General features: G+C 42.5%; 1 protein-coding gene across 3 annotated transcripts in view; it reads right to left on the bottom strand.

The window, feature by feature from the left end:
* Positions 1 to 19,623, bottom strand: part of PLA2G4A (phospholipase A2 group IVA) — a 270,597-nt gene that overhangs the window by 40,667 nt on the left and 210,307 nt on the right. For all 3 annotated transcript variants that reach the window (XM_088482227.1, XM_088482226.1, XM_088482229.1), the window contains 3 exons: positions 12,683 to 12,772; positions 5,644 to 5,715; positions 548 to 790 (listed from right to left, as the gene is read on the bottom strand). In XM_088482227.1, coding sequence (XP_088338353.1) covers positions 548 to 790; positions 5,644 to 5,715; positions 12,683 to 12,772 — 405 coding nt within the window. The remainder of the gene's footprint in view (positions 1 to 547; positions 791 to 5,643; positions 5,716 to 12,682; positions 12,773 to 19,623) is intronic.

Here is a 19,623-nt window from a genome sequence, read left to right as displayed (position 1 = left end):
CTTGGAACAGGGGATGAAGCCTCCCTGGGGGACAGAAAGACTGTAGTCTGCACGGTAGCGCACTCCTTTTTCAACAATATTGTCATATGCTGATGTTCCCACTACTTTTTTATCGTTTCTCCAACTTTCACAAACAGTGAAATGTTTTTTGGTTGAGAACAATTTCAGTATGTTTATGCTAATCTAATAAGTCTTAACTGCTTGCTTAAATAAATCTCTCCTCTTAGCACAGGCCAGTCTCCATAAACAACAATAAGATTCTTGTGTAACCTCCACCACTCCTGTGTATCTTATAGTAATTCTAGCCTGTATCCATTTTTATCAATGTGATTCCTGTGTTCCCTCCTCTTCCTTTCTCTATCCAATAGCAGCACTGACCAGTCTCCATATATTACCATTATCATTTATTTAATAGGCATTGGTGTGGAGGACGGTAGGATGAATTTTAGCCTTGGATGCTGAAAAATCTTGCACTGGCCCTGAGTTCAGGCCCAGAGAAACATTCTAATTGAAACATACTCAAAGAACAAGCTTATAATAGAGTTACCTGCAATGGCAGCATCCATCTCATCCTCATCCACTGACTCCTGGGTATTGAATTTTGCGAAAGGTGACAAAGGATATGATGCATTTAAGTTTAAACCCAGCATGAAGTTATGTACTTTGCCAGCTCTTCCTTCACGTGTGCTGAATAGGGTGGTGTCACTGACTAAAGCCATCAACATGCGCTGCACCCAACTGGCTTGATTGTTTCTTTGAAATTCCTCTTCGGCTTCAGTATTTTCACTGCCTAAATGAGATAAAGACAGCAAATAGTATACAGAATTATTATTCAGAGTCACAGCTGGTATTTTGGGAAGGCACATGCTCATGATACCAATCTGCTCGAGTTCCAGGATTTACAGTAACTAGGTTTTTATTTTTCAAATACACATCCAGGTTATGAGTCACTCTAAAGCAGTGCAAATATAACACCATTCTGATCAGTCCTGGGACATACTAGAACTCTTTGAGGAAAGCAGGCAGATTTTCCACATTAAACTTACCTGCCCATCAAAGTCCCTGAACAGTAATGCATTGTTATTGGTTTCTGGAGTTCACTATAAAAACAAACAGTGCGGCCAATTAAATTGATTCCTGCTTTTCAGCTCTGAACTTCTGTAGCCAATCAGCTTTTTAAGCCTCAACAAAGTTCAGTTGGCTTTCACAGTTCATTTAGTAACAAAATCATCAGCCAAAACATTTGAGGAGTGACAATATGCTTGGTAGGAAATGGGAAGTGGCGACTGCATGATTTCAGAAGGGACATTTGTATATGCTGTAAGTAATCAGAAGGCAGCTCTGCAATTGTATACTGGACATAATATGGGGATCTGCATTTGTACAAAAGGACATTTGAGTAGGCTCTGAATCTGTATAATGTACATCAAACAGGGATCTGTATTTATAAACTTGGCATCAAATGGGGCTCTGCATGTGTACTCATGTACTCAGCATTGCCTAAAAGACATTAGGTTGAGGGTTCTACATTTATATACTAGACTTCATATGAGATAAAGTATACTCAATACATTTGTAAACCGAACAATGCATGAGTTCTGCAACTGTACAAAAGATACATGTGCTGGGGCTCTGTATCTGTATAACACATGGAAAGCCTGCATCTGTATACTGGATAACATATGGAGAACCAGCATACTGCACATCAGCACTCTACATCTGTATACTGGACAACAGGTGGGGAAGCAGCATCTGTATATTGGAAATCAGATGGAGACTCTACATCTGTATACTGGACAACAGGTGTGAACTGTATATTGGATATCAGATGGAGACTCTACATCTGCATACTGGACAACAGGTGGGGACTGTATATTGGATATCAGATGGAGACTCTACATCTGCATACTGGACAACAGGTGGGGACTGTATATTGGATATCAGATGGAGACTCTACATCTGCATACTGGACAACAGGTAGGGACTGTATATTGGATATCAGATGGAGACTCTACATCTGCATACTGGACAACAGGTGGGGACTGTATATTGGATATCAGATGGAGACTCTACATCTGCATACTGGACAACAGGTAGGGACTGTATATTGGATATCAGATGGAGACTCTACATCTGTATACTGGACAACAGGTGGGGACTGTATATTGGATATCAGATGGAGACTCTACATCTGTATACTGGACAACAGGTAGGGACTGTATATTGGATATCAGATGGAGACTCTACATCTGTATACTGGACAACAGGTAGGGACTGTATATTGGATATCAGATGGAGACTCTACATCTGTATACTGGACAACAGGTAGGGACTGTATATTGGATATCAGATGGAGACTCTACATCTGTATACTGGACAACAGGTAGGGACTGTATATTGGATATCAGATGGAGACTCTACATCTGCATACTGGACAACAGGTGGGGACTGTATATTGGATATCAGATGGAGACTTTACATCTGCATACTGGACAACAGGTGGGGACTGTATATTGGATATCAGATGGAGACTTTACATCTGCATACTGGACAACAGGTGGGGACTGTATATTGGATATCAGATGGAGACTCTAAATCTGCATACTGGACAACAGGTAGGGACTGTATATTGGTTATCAGATGGAGACTCTACATCTGTATACTGGACAACAGGTAGGGACTGTATATTGGATACCAGATGGAGACTCTACATCTGTATACTGGACAACAGGTGGGGACTGTATATTGGATATCAGATGGAGACTTTACATCTGCATACTGGACAACAGGTAGGGACTGTATATTGGATATCAGATGGAGACTCTACATCTGTATACTGGACAACAGGTGGGGACTGTATATTGGATATCAGATGGAGACTCTACATCTGCATACTGGACAACAGGTAGGGACTGTATATTGGTTATCAGATGGAGACTCTACATCTGTATACTGGACAACAGGTAGGGACTGTATATTGGATACCAGATGGAGACTCTACATCTGTATACTGGACAACAGGTGGGGACTGTATATTGGATATCAGATGGAGACTTTACATCTGCATACTGGACAACAGGTAGGGACTGTATATTGGTTATCAGATGGAGACTCTACATCTGTATACTGGACAACAGGTAGGGACTGTATATTGGATACCAGATGGAGACTCTACATCTGTATACTGGACAACAGGTGGGGACTGTATATTGGATATCAGATGGAGACTTTACATCTGCATACTGGACAACAGGTAGGGACTGTATATTGGTTATCAGATGGAGACTCTACATCTGTATACTGGACAACAGGTAGGGACTGTATATTGGATACCAGATGGAGACTCTACATCTGTATACTGGACAACAGGTGGGGACTGTATATTGGATATCAGATGGAGACTTTACATCTGCATACTGGACAACAGGTGGGGACTGTATATTGGTTATCAGATGGAGAGACTCTACATCTGTATACTGGACAACAGGTAGGGACTGTATATTGGATATCAGATGGAGACTCTACATCTGTATACTGGACAACAGGTGGGGACTGTATATTGGATATCAGATGGAGACTTTACATCTGCATACTGGACAACAGGTAGGGACTGTATATTGGATATCAGATGGAGACTCTACATCTGTATACTGGACAACAGGTAGGGACTGTATATTGGTTATCAGATGGAGACTCTACATCTGTATACTGGACAACAGGTAGGGACTGTATATTGGATACCAGATGGAGACTCGACTCTACATCTGCATACTGGACATCATGGGGCTGATTGAGTTGAGAGCAAAGCAAAAAAAATCAAGTACTTTTTCATCTAGACAAACCATGTTGCACTGCCGGTGGAGCAGAGTTAAAATGTGCAGAGACATTTAGATTTGGTGTGGTGGCGACATCACTTGTAGATGGAGAATGATGGGAGGCATGGGCAGAGCCAGTGCTTTGTGGGCCATATAGCAACATTTTGAAAGGGCCCCCATCTTAATGCTTCTAGAGGGACAACTATTTCTGCAGCACTTGATAATTTTTTGCCCACAGTAATAAACTAAATACAGATGTGTCCACATATAACTTACTTCTTTGCGCGTTAAACAGCCCTTCTAGTCGTGCCATGCCATAGTGTGACTGGGTAGCGCTGAGTGTCTTTTTGTGCAACTTTTCCCCTTCAAATGCATCTTATTCACACAGTGATGTGAATAGGACGCACAAGCAGCTTCTGTTGATTAAATTATATGCAGCATGCCTATGTTCTATGTGCTTCAGCAGGTGTATCTGCATGCAAAAAGCTACGTTACAGTGTTACAGTCGCTGATACTGTAACATAGCATTTCGCATTCGCCACATTTTGTTTTGGTATCTTTTAACAAATATTTTGTGGTTTATTCTTAAAATTATTTTGATCAAATAACTATTAAAAGTTATGTTTTAATCTTGTAGTACACTTTGGTGGCATACTGGAAATCAGAGTGGAGCTTGCAGTTTTAGAAAGAACAGCACATTAGCCCAAATGTAGCAAGGCCTGATTTGCTGGTCTCAGCACGATTCTGTTGAGAAAGCCGCTATATTTAAAGCAGCATTTAATTTTCCAATCTTAAAACTAAATAATTGCTGCTTTAAATCTAGTGACTACAGTGCCTTGTCGGAAATGTTCCAGAACCAGCACATCTGACCTTACTACATTTGGCCCATGGTGTTTCTGGATTTGTATAATGGACAAGTGATGGAGCTGTGCGTGTATAAATACTAGAGATAAGAGGGAGATTCTCAAATTCTAAGATGATTATCAGAGTGGGATCAGCAAGTTTATACTGGATATAGGAGAGGGCTCTATTTGTATATTGGACTTTAGATTAGCCTATATATTTCTACACCAGATATCAGAGGGGGAGCTACATTATATAGTTAGCAAAGTTTTGTCCAATCTCACACTAGAAATGTGAATTTGTATAATCCAGCTCAGGAGGGGTCTCTGACACCTAAGGGATACCTGCATTTGTATACTGAGCATCAGAGGGGTCTTGCATTTATACACAAAATATCTAAAACCGTGTGTGTGCTTTGCCGTGGAAGCAGATGACAGATGGAGCACGCCAGATGGATGTACAAAGAACACCAGATGGAGCTCTGCATTGCAAACGTTCTGAGGTGGGTGACTGCAAAGTTATCAGAATGGGCTATGTTGTATTCGATTAGTGCTCTATGATAAATTTGGAGATGTGTTACTGGCTGTGCACCTCCCTCCCCAACCAATCAATGTAAACTGCACTTTAATTTTTGCAATCATACTTCTCTTATGTGACCCATCTTACAGTATCTAAAGCCTGACTATTAGATCCAATGGTATATTTCCTCATGGATGTAAGGTACAATAAAAGAGACATTATTAATTAACGAAACATACCAGAAAGTGAGAAAAACCAGAAATGAAAAGACAAACTAGAAGAAAAGTAAAACATAATTCAGTATAATTAAAGAAAGGTCATAATGGCACTAGAGATGCCCAAATCAAAAGAAATGCTGGTACAACAAGTTAATCAAGGCCAAAGTGATAATAGTAAGAAACCTACAAGAAAAGGACACAGTAGAAAAATCTATAAAAATCCATATTCAAAATAATCAGATTTTTACCTTTTGGTTCCTGTTGTTCATCATCACTGTCTGAGTTGTCTGTGGCCGTTATGTGCTTTGGTTTAATGTTTTCTAAGAGAAAAAGAAACATCATTGTAATTTCCATAAAATTAGTACATTTGGATCCAATAACTAGCATCAGAGCTAGGCTTCAGTCATCTAAAATGCAACATCAGCATTATAACAACAAGTAGTGCATCTTTTATAAACCTCCTTTATAAACCAAGTAACATTTACATTATTTGCAGCAAAATAGCATAATTGGCAACCATGTTACTAGGTATGTCACGTAACTACTAAAATGTTTAACGTAGTGTACAGTCTGATCTTTATTTCAAATAATTGATTTAAGTAAAGGGGCCCATACATCAGCTCTGCAATTACCCAAACCGCAGAGCTGATACGCAGACATAGATGATCGGCAATCTGTCGGAGGATCAGTAAAATTTTGCATCTTAATTGCCATTCCTGATCATTTATTGGTCTGGATTGGCAAATGCAAATCAGGGAAGTTGGATTTCCCTGATGTTCAGACCCAGGCGTCGCTGGATCAGGAAATTGCGGAAATTAGTCGCAAAATATTTAATATTGTTCTGAAATATTTGGCAAATATTAACACACAGAATTAAACCTCAAATGCCGATCTTTGTGACTTTATGAGGATAAAAGAGAGAAAAGCAAAAGGGGAAGAAGCGAGCAGGAGAAATGATCGGGGAAAATGATTGCAGTCACTGTCAAGATCTGTGGATTGTACTAGCAGAGCATAGTTAAGTTCTATAGCAGTGGGGCAGCCTTAAACTGGATTGTACAAGGTCTTCAGGTAGCTGTGAATTTACTGAGGAAGTTATGAAGAATGCTAGTGATATATGCCATTGGCTATATCTGATTTTGTTAATAGACAACAAAGGAGATCCCAGGTCTTCCTGTGTGCAGATATCTAACTTAATATATGATTCATTAGTTTGTATGTATTTAGTGGCATCTGGAATGCGACGAGGTAATAAGGCATAGAAGAGGTAGTTTGGCATCTGAATGTTCATGAAATCATGAATTAAACAGTGTATCTCTTTCACAATGACAGCTATTTTAGGGCACAGCCACCATACATAAGGCAGATTACCTTTATTGCCGCAGGGGTGAAAAAATAACCAAGACTTGTTTGGGAAAATATGGTGGAGGTGTTTAGGCACCAGATATCAGTGATAATCAATCGTATATGAGTTTTCACTTGTTTTTACACAAATTAATGTTTTAGAAAGGTCAGCCCTAATCTTCTCCCAAGCTCCAGGATGAAAGGTTTAACCCATGTCCTCCTCCCATCTGAGCTCAAGTAGATCTTTTAGTGGGCATATCACATTTCAGTATGGTGGAAATAAGACCCTTAGATGAGGAATATTTGTAGAAAATAGACACTAAGGAGGATGGGTCATGTATTGCTGAATAATAAAAGTGTATCTGTTATGGATATTGATAAATGCATTATTGGGGGATACCAAAACTCATTTGGATGTTGTGGTGAGATAACTGAGAAATAGAACATGATGATGAGTCCTGTTAGGAAAGGCTGAAGGGTTTGTTCATACCTGGGGGTAATTGAGGGTTATTCCATGTTGCTGTCACATAACAAGAGGTAATTATTAGGTTATGTGTGTTGGAAGTAATATTCCATATATATACATAGAAGGCTAGGGTAAGAAAACGATTTGACTGGGTAGGTCAGTGTTGTGGTTTAAGCCACAATAAAGATGATTGAGAAAAAAGGTTGTAATTGCTGGCTACTATGTCTACACATACTCTTGTATTGGGATGGGAATGCAGCAGGACACATTGTGTTAAATGAGTTGCCATGTAGTATGAGGTTAAGAGCACCTAGGCCACCTTCATTGATAAGTTTATACTGTAAGTGGTCTTCCTGCTGATCCTCTGTTTCTGAGCCATCCATATTACTTCAAGGTACTAGCAGTGACTTTATGTGGTAACTGTTGAAAGAGATATAGTAAGTGCAGGACAATATTAATTTTCAGCGACGTGACCCAATATCTGACATGATTGCCTCTGAGAAAAGGGAAAACAAAATTGCTGTATAGAGTTGATTATAGGATCCTGCTGCATATACTGTATACAGAGGTATTTTAATTTATATGGCCAAAAGTAAAACTGAAAGTTAAGTTTTTGAGTTTTGCAAAAGATGCAGATGGAGGAGGAGGTCCAGGATGTATAACTCATTTGGATTAATTTTATAGTTAGAAATATCACTGAATGCCTGGAAGTCACTGTAGGAGGTTAGGGTGAGAGAGATGAGGTTAGGTAATAGACATCAAGAAAATCATACACATTTTTGGCATACAGCTTAAATGAAGCCTGACAAGACAGCAAGATGACAGCAAGTATGTCTTCCTCTTGTCATGTCAAATACAGTAAAAACTATCTGTAGGTCGCAGCACTGTGCCTGGAAACTATTGGATCCCATTCTCAAGCACCCAATTTTAAACCCACAGTGATCAATGAGCATTGACAAATGCGGAAGCAGCACCATGTACATATCTGTTATAGGAACCAAAAAAAACCCTTAAATCTTAAAACAATGGTGGAGCAGATGTAGACTTCTAACAGAAAAGAGTTCTAAAACAAACGATGCAAATATCAGTTACAGTGGCAGTTAAGAACAGTCTTCCCATCAGGATGTTACCATTTCTAGTGTCATTGCGCCTGCACTGATCTCACAGATCACTTACTTGGAGACAGTAAGTCCTTTAAAGCATTGTAAGTTCTTTATAAAATATACTATTTATTACCAATGGTAGGTTATTGACACGGGGTCTGATTCAGGAAGGAAAGCACGGATCCAGACGCACACAATCGGCCGCTGCAAGAATATGCTAATGAATGCATACACATGGCAATCGCAGTAGAAAGATGTAGATGCCCAGCATTACATAATGCTGCCCTCTTTAACATCCGCTAACGTCCGGTACTGATGCGCAAGGCTGAGAAAACATCGGGAACATCAAGTAACATCGGAGCAGCAGGCAGACTAAAGGTAGACCTGGCGCTGCCGCAGGAGTTGAGAGACTTCCTGCAAGCAGAGGGATGCCAGGCTGCGTCCGGCATCTCAGTAGCTAATTTATGCATGGCCTTGTAAAGGGGGGTGTCACGGCCAGGGTTTCTCGGCATGGTAGTCACGGGTATTACCTTACCTGTGAGATCGTTATGGCGGGGGGTCTCTGGCAGTGGTGCTGGTGTTTGGTGAGGGGCATTGGCTGCGCATGGTTCTGTGCGGGCACATTGTCACTAGGCCTGGTGAGGTCTGGCGGTGTTTCCGTTCCGTTGGCATGGGTGCCGCCATCTTGCCTGCAGCCATGTGATTCCGGCTATCCAATCCTGGTAGGTCATGTGCTCATTCCAGCCAGTCACAGCGCGGCACTGAGTATTTAGGTAGGTCCAGAGCCTTCCTTCCTTTGCCAGTGCAATGTGTTTCTCAGCTGCGGCTGAGAGAGAGTACCTGTGCCTTATCTGCCTGCTTGTATACGCTCCTAGCCTGAACCTTGCCTGCTCCAACCTGCTGGACTTACCCTGCACCCTCCATATACCTTCTTACCTGCCTGAGTACCTGAACCTGCTGTTTCCCTGCACCTTGCTTCATTTCACTCCCAGCTGGACTTCACTACCTCTGCCTGCATCAGTGTCAGCTCACCAAACCTGCATTCAGTTACAGCTCATCAAGCCTGCATTCTGTTTTCAGCTCACCATACTTGTATACTGGACTGTTCCTGCCTGTCACTATCTGGACATTTTCTCATTAACCCCCACTACAGTTATCAAGTGCACTTTAGTGCTATACCTGGACTTTTTCATTTGCCATTCCCATATCTTCTAAGTCACTTATTAAAAACTCCACTTTTTCATTTAAGTCTGCTTCTGTGTCTGCTTCTATCACCACCCCGGGTCCACAACAAATTCAGAACCTCACAGGGAGCGAACATACTGGCATGCCTGTGTTCGACGGACCACTCCCCGTATCCACCCACAAATGGTACTTCCTCTCAATCACTTTTCCCTGGGTCTGCGTATTCACTGCGCTCACTTTTGCGGATGCAATGAGCGGTTCACGCACGAGCACTGCGACCCAGACCGCGAACATCAGCCGATTGTGTTCCTTGCTGAATCAGGCCCACTGTTGGATACGGACCTAGGAATAAAGTTCATGTTAGACTGTTGTAAGCCATCAAAGGCTAGTCTATTCTCTCCGGAGTCTGAGAGAGTTCCTGAACATTTCGTGAGAGCAGACAATGATGCATGAGAGAATCACTTTTTAATTGTTTTGTAATTCCCTTTATATAGCACACACAATTGTACACAATACGCTATACACATAATTATTCATTCAACCAAAGTTTTTTCTTCTGCCTCTGTGGTTTTGGGGCTAAATCACAAATTTACTAAACACTTGTAAATGTATGATTTAGCCCCAAAAACACGTGATGTTGAATGTTTGGAAATCGGTTAAAATCGACCTTTAGAAAATATAACCCTTATTATTTCACAGGAAAATGTCATGATTACAATAGTATTAATTGATGTTACACAACAACCAGTAAAAGCAAAACTGTAAAAATTGATAAACTAGAGAACTCCATAAGCAAGAAACTGTTTTGTAGTAGGACAAGGCACACTTAGCTACAATACAACTTCTGCTGGCTAAATGTGTAAAATTTATGGGGAAAATGTGTATAAAATCAGTTTACTTTATTGTGTCAATGAGACAACTACAGTTACAGTGTGCATGAAGGGAGCCAGCATTAGGAGGAGGTGCTGGTCCATATAGTGCCATGTGGAGGTTTCTGGGGTACCTTCAAGGTGAGTCAGCTCTCAGCTTATACATGTGCTGTTATCATGCAGTACACTAATTTGTAATTATATGACCCAGAGTGGGTGCTACTATTATGTAGCAATAATTATTTTGGGATGAGCGTTTGGGAGGGGGCCCCCGGAGTTGTTCTGGCTGGACCTTTTTCAGGGCATCACCACTTAATTCACATAGATATTTTTTTATCACTTTTCTAATTGTTTATTATTTATGTCATTTTAATTCTCTCTCATTTCATTAACACATTCATTTATCTTTACACTTCACTATCACCTTTTTTCCCTTTTCGTGTCATGCCCTGCGGATGGTCCTTGGCTGGAATTGGGGTACCTTGCACCTCGGACGTGAACCCCTTAATGTTAGGGACGCCAGTACAGGGGAGCCTTGACGATGGCCTGGCGCTTATTCATATATTTGCAAATGTATGTAACTAATAACTCTGAATCTCTATTATCATGTAGGATATAAGTATTTTTTGTTGATAGTGCTGCAGTGAGCTGTGGTATAGTTATAGTGTGTGTAATCAATCTAAATGTATCCTTATAAGTTAGAAACTTGATCCTTGAAAGAGTGTTATCTCCTCTGAGGCTCTTCAAGCTACTCACTCAATCTCAAAGACTATGGGCCTGATTCAGAGCCGGACGCTATTTGTGCTCGCTCATTCAGAAAAAGGGGCTGGCTATTTAAATTGAGCACTCGCTCTTTGCGGTCTGTTGACGCCTCTATGTCTGAGCGAGCGAACGAAACATGCGCTCGCTATTTTGTAAAGACACCCCCTGGCCGCTCGCATCCTATGTCATCTCCGCTATTTATTTGATTAATCGAGTACATCGAAAGGCGTCTGAACTGCTCGCAGTGCTTGTGGTAGGATTTTCCTACCGCAATCATGCGAACAGTTCAGGCTAAGAAACAACCAAGTGACGTGGTCGATGACGCTGCTTTGTTAATTATGCACACCCTTAAAACGCCCGTTTTGACCGTTTGGCACGCCTGCGTTCGGATCACCACTCCCCGTTTTCAAGCACCTTCCCGTTACCACCCACAAACGCCTCATCCTGTCACTCAAATTAGCAGGCACTCGCTATTTTGCGAGCGCTTGATTTCCGATCGCACTGACTGGTTGGCGCATGCGCATTACGACCCATATGCATGCGCAGTTGTGCGAACATCGCTTGGAGCGAACGAGCGGTCGCTTACGAGCGGCTCTGAATCAGGCCCAATATTCACTTTGCAATACTCCCCATTATCCGTTTGTCATTATTTTATTCTATTTTGGACCTTATGTGCACATATCTATGTTTTTTGGTCATGAGTCACATTTATACAGCAGGGTTTAACAAATGCCATTCCCATGGTAAGACATTTAGAATATATATCCAAACAGTCAAATTTATTACATTGACTTGTACAGATTTAATGTCTCAATCTGCACAATCACCTCTGTCCATTGTTAGAGAGCTGCTAAAACAGAAAGCAGTGCTTAGAACTTTTCCAATTTTATTACAACCTTTTGTGCCACTGTAATGTGAGAAAATACAATTGTGTCCACTATAATGGGCTACTAATAAAATACTACATATAGCACAATAGTGTGTTTTGGAGGCAGGAGAAGAGCTGGTCTGCAGGTCTGTCCATTCATTTTTGGGCAAGCTGAGTGGCACGTAATGATCACACTATGCTCATTTAGCACTGGAAGAGTAATTATAATGTAGGTGAGGTCACGGTTTAGCAGAGGATCAATAATTCATTTTAACGGAAGAGTTTTCAGGCCATGAACTGGAAAGTGCACATAAGCTTTATATCTACTACTGTAGTTTAAACTGCATGTCTACTGTATCTATTTTATATGGTGAACAATATCTCCTACTGAACAATCATAACTGTAACTATTAATCAATTGAATTGACAGAGATGCAAGGCCACAGCTAGAAATATTGTCTAAACTAACAAAACTAATATAAATTATTATGCTTTGTCATGCTAAATAATATTTTTTCACTGGTCTACTACAGAACAGTCATCTATTTTCATGTTTAACGATAAATATGACCACAAAAATAACATTATAAAATATTTATAAATATGCAGGAATAAATCAATTGCAGATCAGTGTGCAGTATTAACTATGTCACTTTTCCTCTATAATATTATTATTCTAGGAGTACCAGTTACCTAATTCTTCCTCCATTGTGGCACCTTTGTTTTGGCTGGAAACACCCAGAACTCTGTTGAACAAAATGGAAAAGGCACTTCCCCAGACACCTAAAAGAGAGAGAAACAACCCTAAATTTTAAAACATAAATTCCCAATTGTTTATGCATAAGGACTAAAGCTGGCCACACACTAGACCAACTTACATCCAACCAGCCAACTAGTTGATTGGTTGGAATGAAAATCTGGTAATGTATGGGAGTAACTGATGATTAGCAATTTGATCCTAAATACCAGAAAACAGATGAAAATGGTCGGTCAGACAAGTTTGTTAAATGTTTGATCTAAACAATTTGTTCAAACATCAGTTTTTGTCCATTTTCCGGCGTTTGGGAGCAAATTGCTGATTGTCAGTTGCTTTCATACCTTACCAGATTTTCATTCCAACCAATCAACTAGTTGGCTGGTTGGACAGATAACCTTTAGATAAGTGGCCAGCTTTATTGTGGCCAATACAAGATGCTTATGTTGGCCTCAATGACTCAAATGTCTAATGATTCACAATAGAAATGTCTCTTATTAGGTACATTCTATACATAAATGTTTATTCGGTTTATTGCAACATTTTGGGATTATTATAGCACACATAAAACTGCTCTATTGTCTGTTTACACTTGAATTCAAATAGAAGTACATCTGGCTACTTTACTCATAGCCATAGTAATATAAATGAGACCGTTATGTCCAATAATGGTCTTCTTCTAATTATTTTTTACTTTACGTAACTTCTTTCAGTTTCTACTTGTAATGGTATATGTCGGTATATATTATTAGGTACAGGTATATATTATTTATAATTAGTTTTTTCTATAATGAATTCCAGAGGCTGGAGGTTACACAAGAATCAGCAACTGTGAGTTAATGAACAAGATTCAGTAAGCTAGGAAGCCAGAGAGTTGTCAATAATCATGGTCAGAGTTAAAGATAAAAGTTTGGTACACTTTGGGGTTTATTTAAAAAGTGTTGGGTTGGAAAACCTGACACTTCTGTTCGTGTTTATGCCTGATATTTAAAAGGGCAATGCTTTTATTGGCCATGTCTTGCTAGTAAAAGCACTTCCCTTTCAAATATCGGGCATAAACACGAAAAGAAGTGTCGGGTTGCCGTAAATAAACCCCGCCGTCATCAGTTTGGAGCGCACGAGTCAATGCTACACACTGATACATGGATACAATAATCTGGCAATGCTACAGTTAATAATATAGCTGCTGAGTGGTGCAAGGTGCTAGTGATGATGTAACTCCAGAGTCCTCCATCAGGGCACATGCATACATGAGGCTCAGAGGAACTGCATTATTTCTGGGGCAACTCTGCCAATCCCACTGCACCTGAGACCTATGGGAACCAGTTCCCTGCACCTCAACTGGAATGCCAAAATAAGAAAAGAAAGTTTGAAACCAGAATTTGCAAGCACAATGTTTGTAATAGCGGTTTCTCAGAGCATAAATGATACATATTCACTATATTGGATTGTATCAAAGCTGGTGAGGTTTGTGACAGTAACCCCCTCCTTAATAAGAGACATTTTCTTGATGTTTATAACTTTCCTGTTAGCCACAAAGTCTTGTTGATAAAAATTTCTAATTGTCTTACGACCTGTTGTGAAAATCAGAGGACAATGCTGACTGAGGTACTGACGGTAATGTAACATCTAAGTAAAACGATCCAATACCCCAGATTTTGGTAATAATTGAAATCTCTTTCAAAGGGCATGAAGGTATGGGCAATGGCTGAAGAAGGCCAGCATGATTTCATTGAGGTTACGGCACACACTGGACATGCAGAAACAAATTGGTGAATGTTTTTGTAAATTTGAGGCCACCAATACCATATGAATACAAGATGAAAAGTTTGGATCTGTTTCTCCAAACACATAAAATAAATTGTAAATTGAGATATCTGGCTGAGTTTGCACATCAAAAATATTGCAAAGACAATAACTTTTTATTAGCAGCACCTATCTTGTTTCATAGAGATGATATTGAGATTATCGGCAGTATTCAAATTGAGACGAAAACCCGTTATCTGCAATTTTTCGCCTGTTTTAATTATCCCCGTATTCAATTTCAAAGACTTTTCGCCCGTGCGAAAAGTGTTTGTAAAAAAACAGTGATTACTTTTCTCCACACAATAGGTGGTGAAAAAAAGTGCAGAACTGGGATTTAGGGGTGCAGATTTAAAAAAAATAGCCTGCACCCCTGGGAATGGCCCCTAAAATTAATGTGTGTCAAAAAAAGTAAAAAAAAAAAAAATCGGGACACACCAAAAAATTAACTTGAATTTTGGGGTAAAAAAAATAAATATGGGGGACAAAATCCTAAAGTAGCGAAAGAGATTCCAGAGGGGTTCCCAAGTATGCAGCAGGTGTTTTCTTCATTGTGGGTAGTAGCGGCAGGTGCATTTTTGAAGACTTTAAAAAAATCATTTTAGGGACTTAAAAATATGCTTACACCCATTTTCAGGTACCCCAAATTTGATGGGCATAGTTATTTAAAAAAAAAAAAAAAAGATAACTGCTCTTCATCTGTTCTTCACAGGCGCATTTATGCATCTGCTGCGGCTATTTGAAAACCCTGACTCCCTTCAGCAGGCAAAAACGGGGGTACCCATAGTGATCCCCCATGTCTGGACATCTTTAGTGGGGTCCCAGCATGATTTCCCAAAAATTCCCTGCACATTCCCATACTTACCTTTCCGCCAGGTCCCAATTACGCCGGATCCTAATTGAATACTGGGATAAAGTGAGCACACACCAGATACTTTATCCCAGAAAAATCAGCGATGATGGCGCAAAGTCCGACCTCAGACTTTTTGCCATCAAATTGAATACCCCCCTATATTGTGAGAGCTGCAAAGGTTTTTTCATTTGCATAAAAAGCTAATTTTTTTAAATTGCCTTGATAAAGCTGCCTTGCCATTGTAACAACTGTGTCTATAGGTGACGATAAAATGGAGAGAGAGATGTATAGTTTATATTACATATTTTCCGTACATGATTAGTATGTTGCAGCACGTTTGTCACGCCAGTGACTTTATGTAAATATGTCCCTTTAATCGTTATGTTATATAATATAAAGCATTATGGGCCTTACTCTGAGTAAGACGCAGCGGCGATGCTGGACGCAGTGAAGTGGTGTTTGTTTCCGCCATGCATACATACTGAAGGTGTTTGTACAGATATGCAGTACAGATTTGGACACACACAAAGAAGTGCATCAGAAATGTGTTGGGCGTTCCTGTTTGGTTACACGGGATTGGCTAATCAGATGCAGATGTAACGATGGGCATGTTATTGGAGTGACACAGGAGTGTTGCGGAAAATAGTTGTGTACAGAGACGCTGAATCACTAACATTGGAGGCCATAATTAGATGGATGATTTGCTCCTAGCATAGGGCTGGTGCAAGTTTCAAAGGCGCAACTGATGATGGCGTCTAAAGATGCACAAAGCATGATTGCAGCATCTGGCACACTGACAATGGGTGTCTTAGTCATTGCACTTTCAGATGCACGGATGAACACCAGGGAAGGGCTTTGTTGGCATTAGCATTGAGTCGCAGATGCAAATGCATCAAAAGACGCAAGGATGGCCACTATGGGAGGGAGTATCCCGCCCCCCTCAACAGTTCCCGTCCCCATTAGGGCTACCACCAGAATTTTCATCGCAATCCACTCCTGGGCTCGCTTGACCCTCAACTGGCTTTACTGCAGATTAAGCTGGCTTTATTGTCAATAATATGAGATATGGTAAGAACTTACCTTTGTTATCTCTATTTCTACGAAGTCCATAGGGTTCCACAGGATACCTTGGGGTATAGGTGTGACGTCAGTCATCGGGCACCATAGAGTTAAGCTTTCAGCCTCCCAGGATGCACTAGGGTCCCCCTCCTATACCCCGCCCCCGAGCCAAGGCACCTCAATTAGTTACCAAGCCATAGGCCGGAGGAGGAGAAGGAAGAGAGAGAAAGAAGATCTGGATACACACAAGAATCACACTCTCACCAGAGGGAGACGGGAAAACCGGTGACCAGACCAAAGCCCATCTGCAGCACAGGTGCGACAGGGCGGGAGTCCTGTGGAAACCTATGGACTTCGTAGAAATAGAGATAACAAAGGTAAGTTCTTACCATATCTCATATTTTCTACTTCAGGGTCCATAGGGTATCCACAGGATACCTTGGGGATGTCCCAAAGCAGTGTCCTTTAAAGGTGGGGATGCTCCTGTGCTGAAAGGAGAATCCGCCGCCCGAAGGAAGCATCCTGAGAGGCGAAGGTGTCAAACCTGTAATACCTCACGAAGGTATGGACAGAGGACCACGTAGCAGCCTTGCAGATCTGAACTGCAGAGGCACCACGTCGAGCTGCCCACGAAGGACCCACAGACCTAGTGGAATGAGCCTTCAAAGAAGGAGGAACCGGCAGACCTTCATGAAGATAAGCTTCAGAAATAGCCATACGGATCCAGGCTGCCAAAGTTTGCTTTGAAGCAGGCCAACCCTTTTTACGGAAGCCATAGAGGACAAACAAGGCGTCCGACTTCCTAAACGACGAAGTGCGGTCAACATAAGTCCTTAAGGCCCGCACAACATCTAAAGTGGCCTCACCCACTGAAAGACCAGGTGAGTTAAAGGCCGGAACAACTATTTCCTCGTTAACATGAAACTGGGAAACAACTTTGGGAAGAAATTCAGGTCGAGTGCGGAGCACTGCCCTGTTCCCATGAAAAATCAAGAAAGGGGGTCTACAAGAGAGAGCCCCTAAATCAGAAACACGTCTGGCCGAAGCTATGGCCAGAAGGAAAACAGTCTTAGCTGTTAACCATTTAAGATCCACTGAGCCCAGTGGTTCAAACGGCGGTCCCTGGAGAGCCCTCAGGACCACAGCCAAATCCCAAGGCGCCACAGGTGGAATGAAGGGCGGCTGAATGCGGAGAACACCTTGCATAAAGGTGCGCACATCCGGGATTATAGCAATCCTACGGTGAAACCAGACAGACAGGGCCGAAACCTGTACCTTCAAAGAAGCAAGACGAAGCCCATGATCTAGTCCCGCTTGTAGGAAGCGAAGTATCCTAGATAGACGAAACTCCAGCGGTGCATAACCTCTCGGTCGACACCATTGGAAGAACGTATGCCACACGCGATGGTATATCCTCGCGGAAGACGGTTTCCGAGCTCGTAACATGGTACGCACCACAGAGCTGGAAAACCCCCTGGACCTCAACATGGCTGTCTCAACAGCCACGCCGTCAAAGACAGCCGAGTCAGGTCCGGGTGAAGACAAGGACCCTGCGACAGAAGGTCCGGTCGTAGCGGCAACCGCAGAGGACTGTCCACGGACAGACCCTGAAGGTCTGAGAACCAGTGCCGTCTGGGCCACGCGGGAGCTATCAACAGGAGCGTCCCTCCTTCCTGTTTGAATTTCCGGATTACCCGTGGAAGAAGGGAAACCGGAGGAAACAGGTATGCGAACCGGAACGTCCACCGGACGGACAGAGCATCCACCAGAGACGCCTCTTCGTCTCTTGTGCGAGACCCGTACACCGGCAACTTGTTGTTGTGCCAGGACGCCATGAGGTAGATCTCTGGAAGACCCCACCTGTCCACCAGCAGTTGAAAAACGTCCGGGTGCAGGGACCATTCCCCCGGATGAACGTCCTGGCAACTTAGAAAGTCCGCCTCCCAATTTAGCACTCCCGGGATGAAGACCGCTGATATAGCCGGAAGATTGCGCTCCGCCCATACCAGGATCCGAGACACCTCTACAAGAGCCGCCCGACTTCGGGTTCCTCCTTGCCTGTTTATGTAGGCCACGGTGGTAGCGTTGTCCGACTGGACCTGCACCGGGCGACCCTGGAGAACCCGATGTGCCTGCTGGAGAGTATTGAAGACCGCATGGAGTTCCAAGATATTTATTGGAAGCTCCGCTTCTGTCGGCGTCCACCTGCCCTGGAACAAGTGTGAACCCGAAACTGCTCCCCAGCCCCGAAGACTGGCGTCCATTGTCAACAGGACCCAATTTGGTACCCAGAACGGACGTCCCTTGCTGAGATGGGTCATCTGCAACCACCAGGCAAGGGACAGGCGAACCTCCGGGGTGAGCACTATCGTCTGGGACTTCAGAGACTGAGGCAGCACGTTCCACTTGGACAGGATCAGGTGCTGCAGAGGTCTGGAGTGAAACTGGGCATATTCCACCATGTCGAACACCGACACCATGGAGCCCAGTAACCTCATTGCCGAGTGTAGAGACACCCGGCGGCTGTGCAGACAACTGCGCACCCTCGACTATAAAGCAGAGATCTTTTCCCCTGTCACAAAGATCCTTTGCTGACCCGAGTCCAATAAGGCTCCGAGGTGCAGAATCCGCCGAGATGGGATTAGAGTGGACTTCTGCCAGTTTATTAACCAGCCGTGCCGTTGCAGTAGCGCAATGGTCAGGTCCAAGTGGCGCAGAAGGAGCTCCGGAGATCCTGCCACTAATAAAAGGTCGTCCAAGTACGGCAACATGCGGACTCCCTGCAGCCGCAGAGAAGCCGCCATGACCTTGGTGAACACCCGCGGTGCTGTCGCCAGGCCAAAAGGTAACGCCCGAAACTGAAAGTGGTCGCTGCAGATTGCAAACCTGAGGAACTGTTGATGGCGCAAAAGAATAGGGACATGCAGGTAAGCGTCCTGTATGTCCAATGACACCATGTAGTCCCCAGGTTCCAGCGCCAGAATGATGGACCGTAGGGTCTCCATCCGAAACTTCGGCACCCGCAAAGACTTGTTAAGAGCTTTGAGGTTGAGAATCGGACGATACGACCCATTGGGTTTCTGCACCAAAAAAAGATTGGAATAGAAACCCTGGCCCCTCTGGGAGAATGGAACAGGCACTATAACTCCAGCCTGGAGCATAGTG

Source organism: Taudactylus pleione, unplaced genomic scaffold (assembly GCF_031769625.1).
Source record: "Taudactylus pleione unplaced genomic scaffold, aTauple2 ptg000283l, whole genome shotgun sequence".
Taxonomy (NCBI): domain Eukaryota; kingdom Metazoa; phylum Chordata; class Amphibia; order Anura; family Myobatrachidae; genus Taudactylus; species Taudactylus pleione.
The sequence above is the reverse complement of the archived record's forward strand: the minus strand, read 5'-3'. Positions and strand labels throughout refer to the sequence as shown.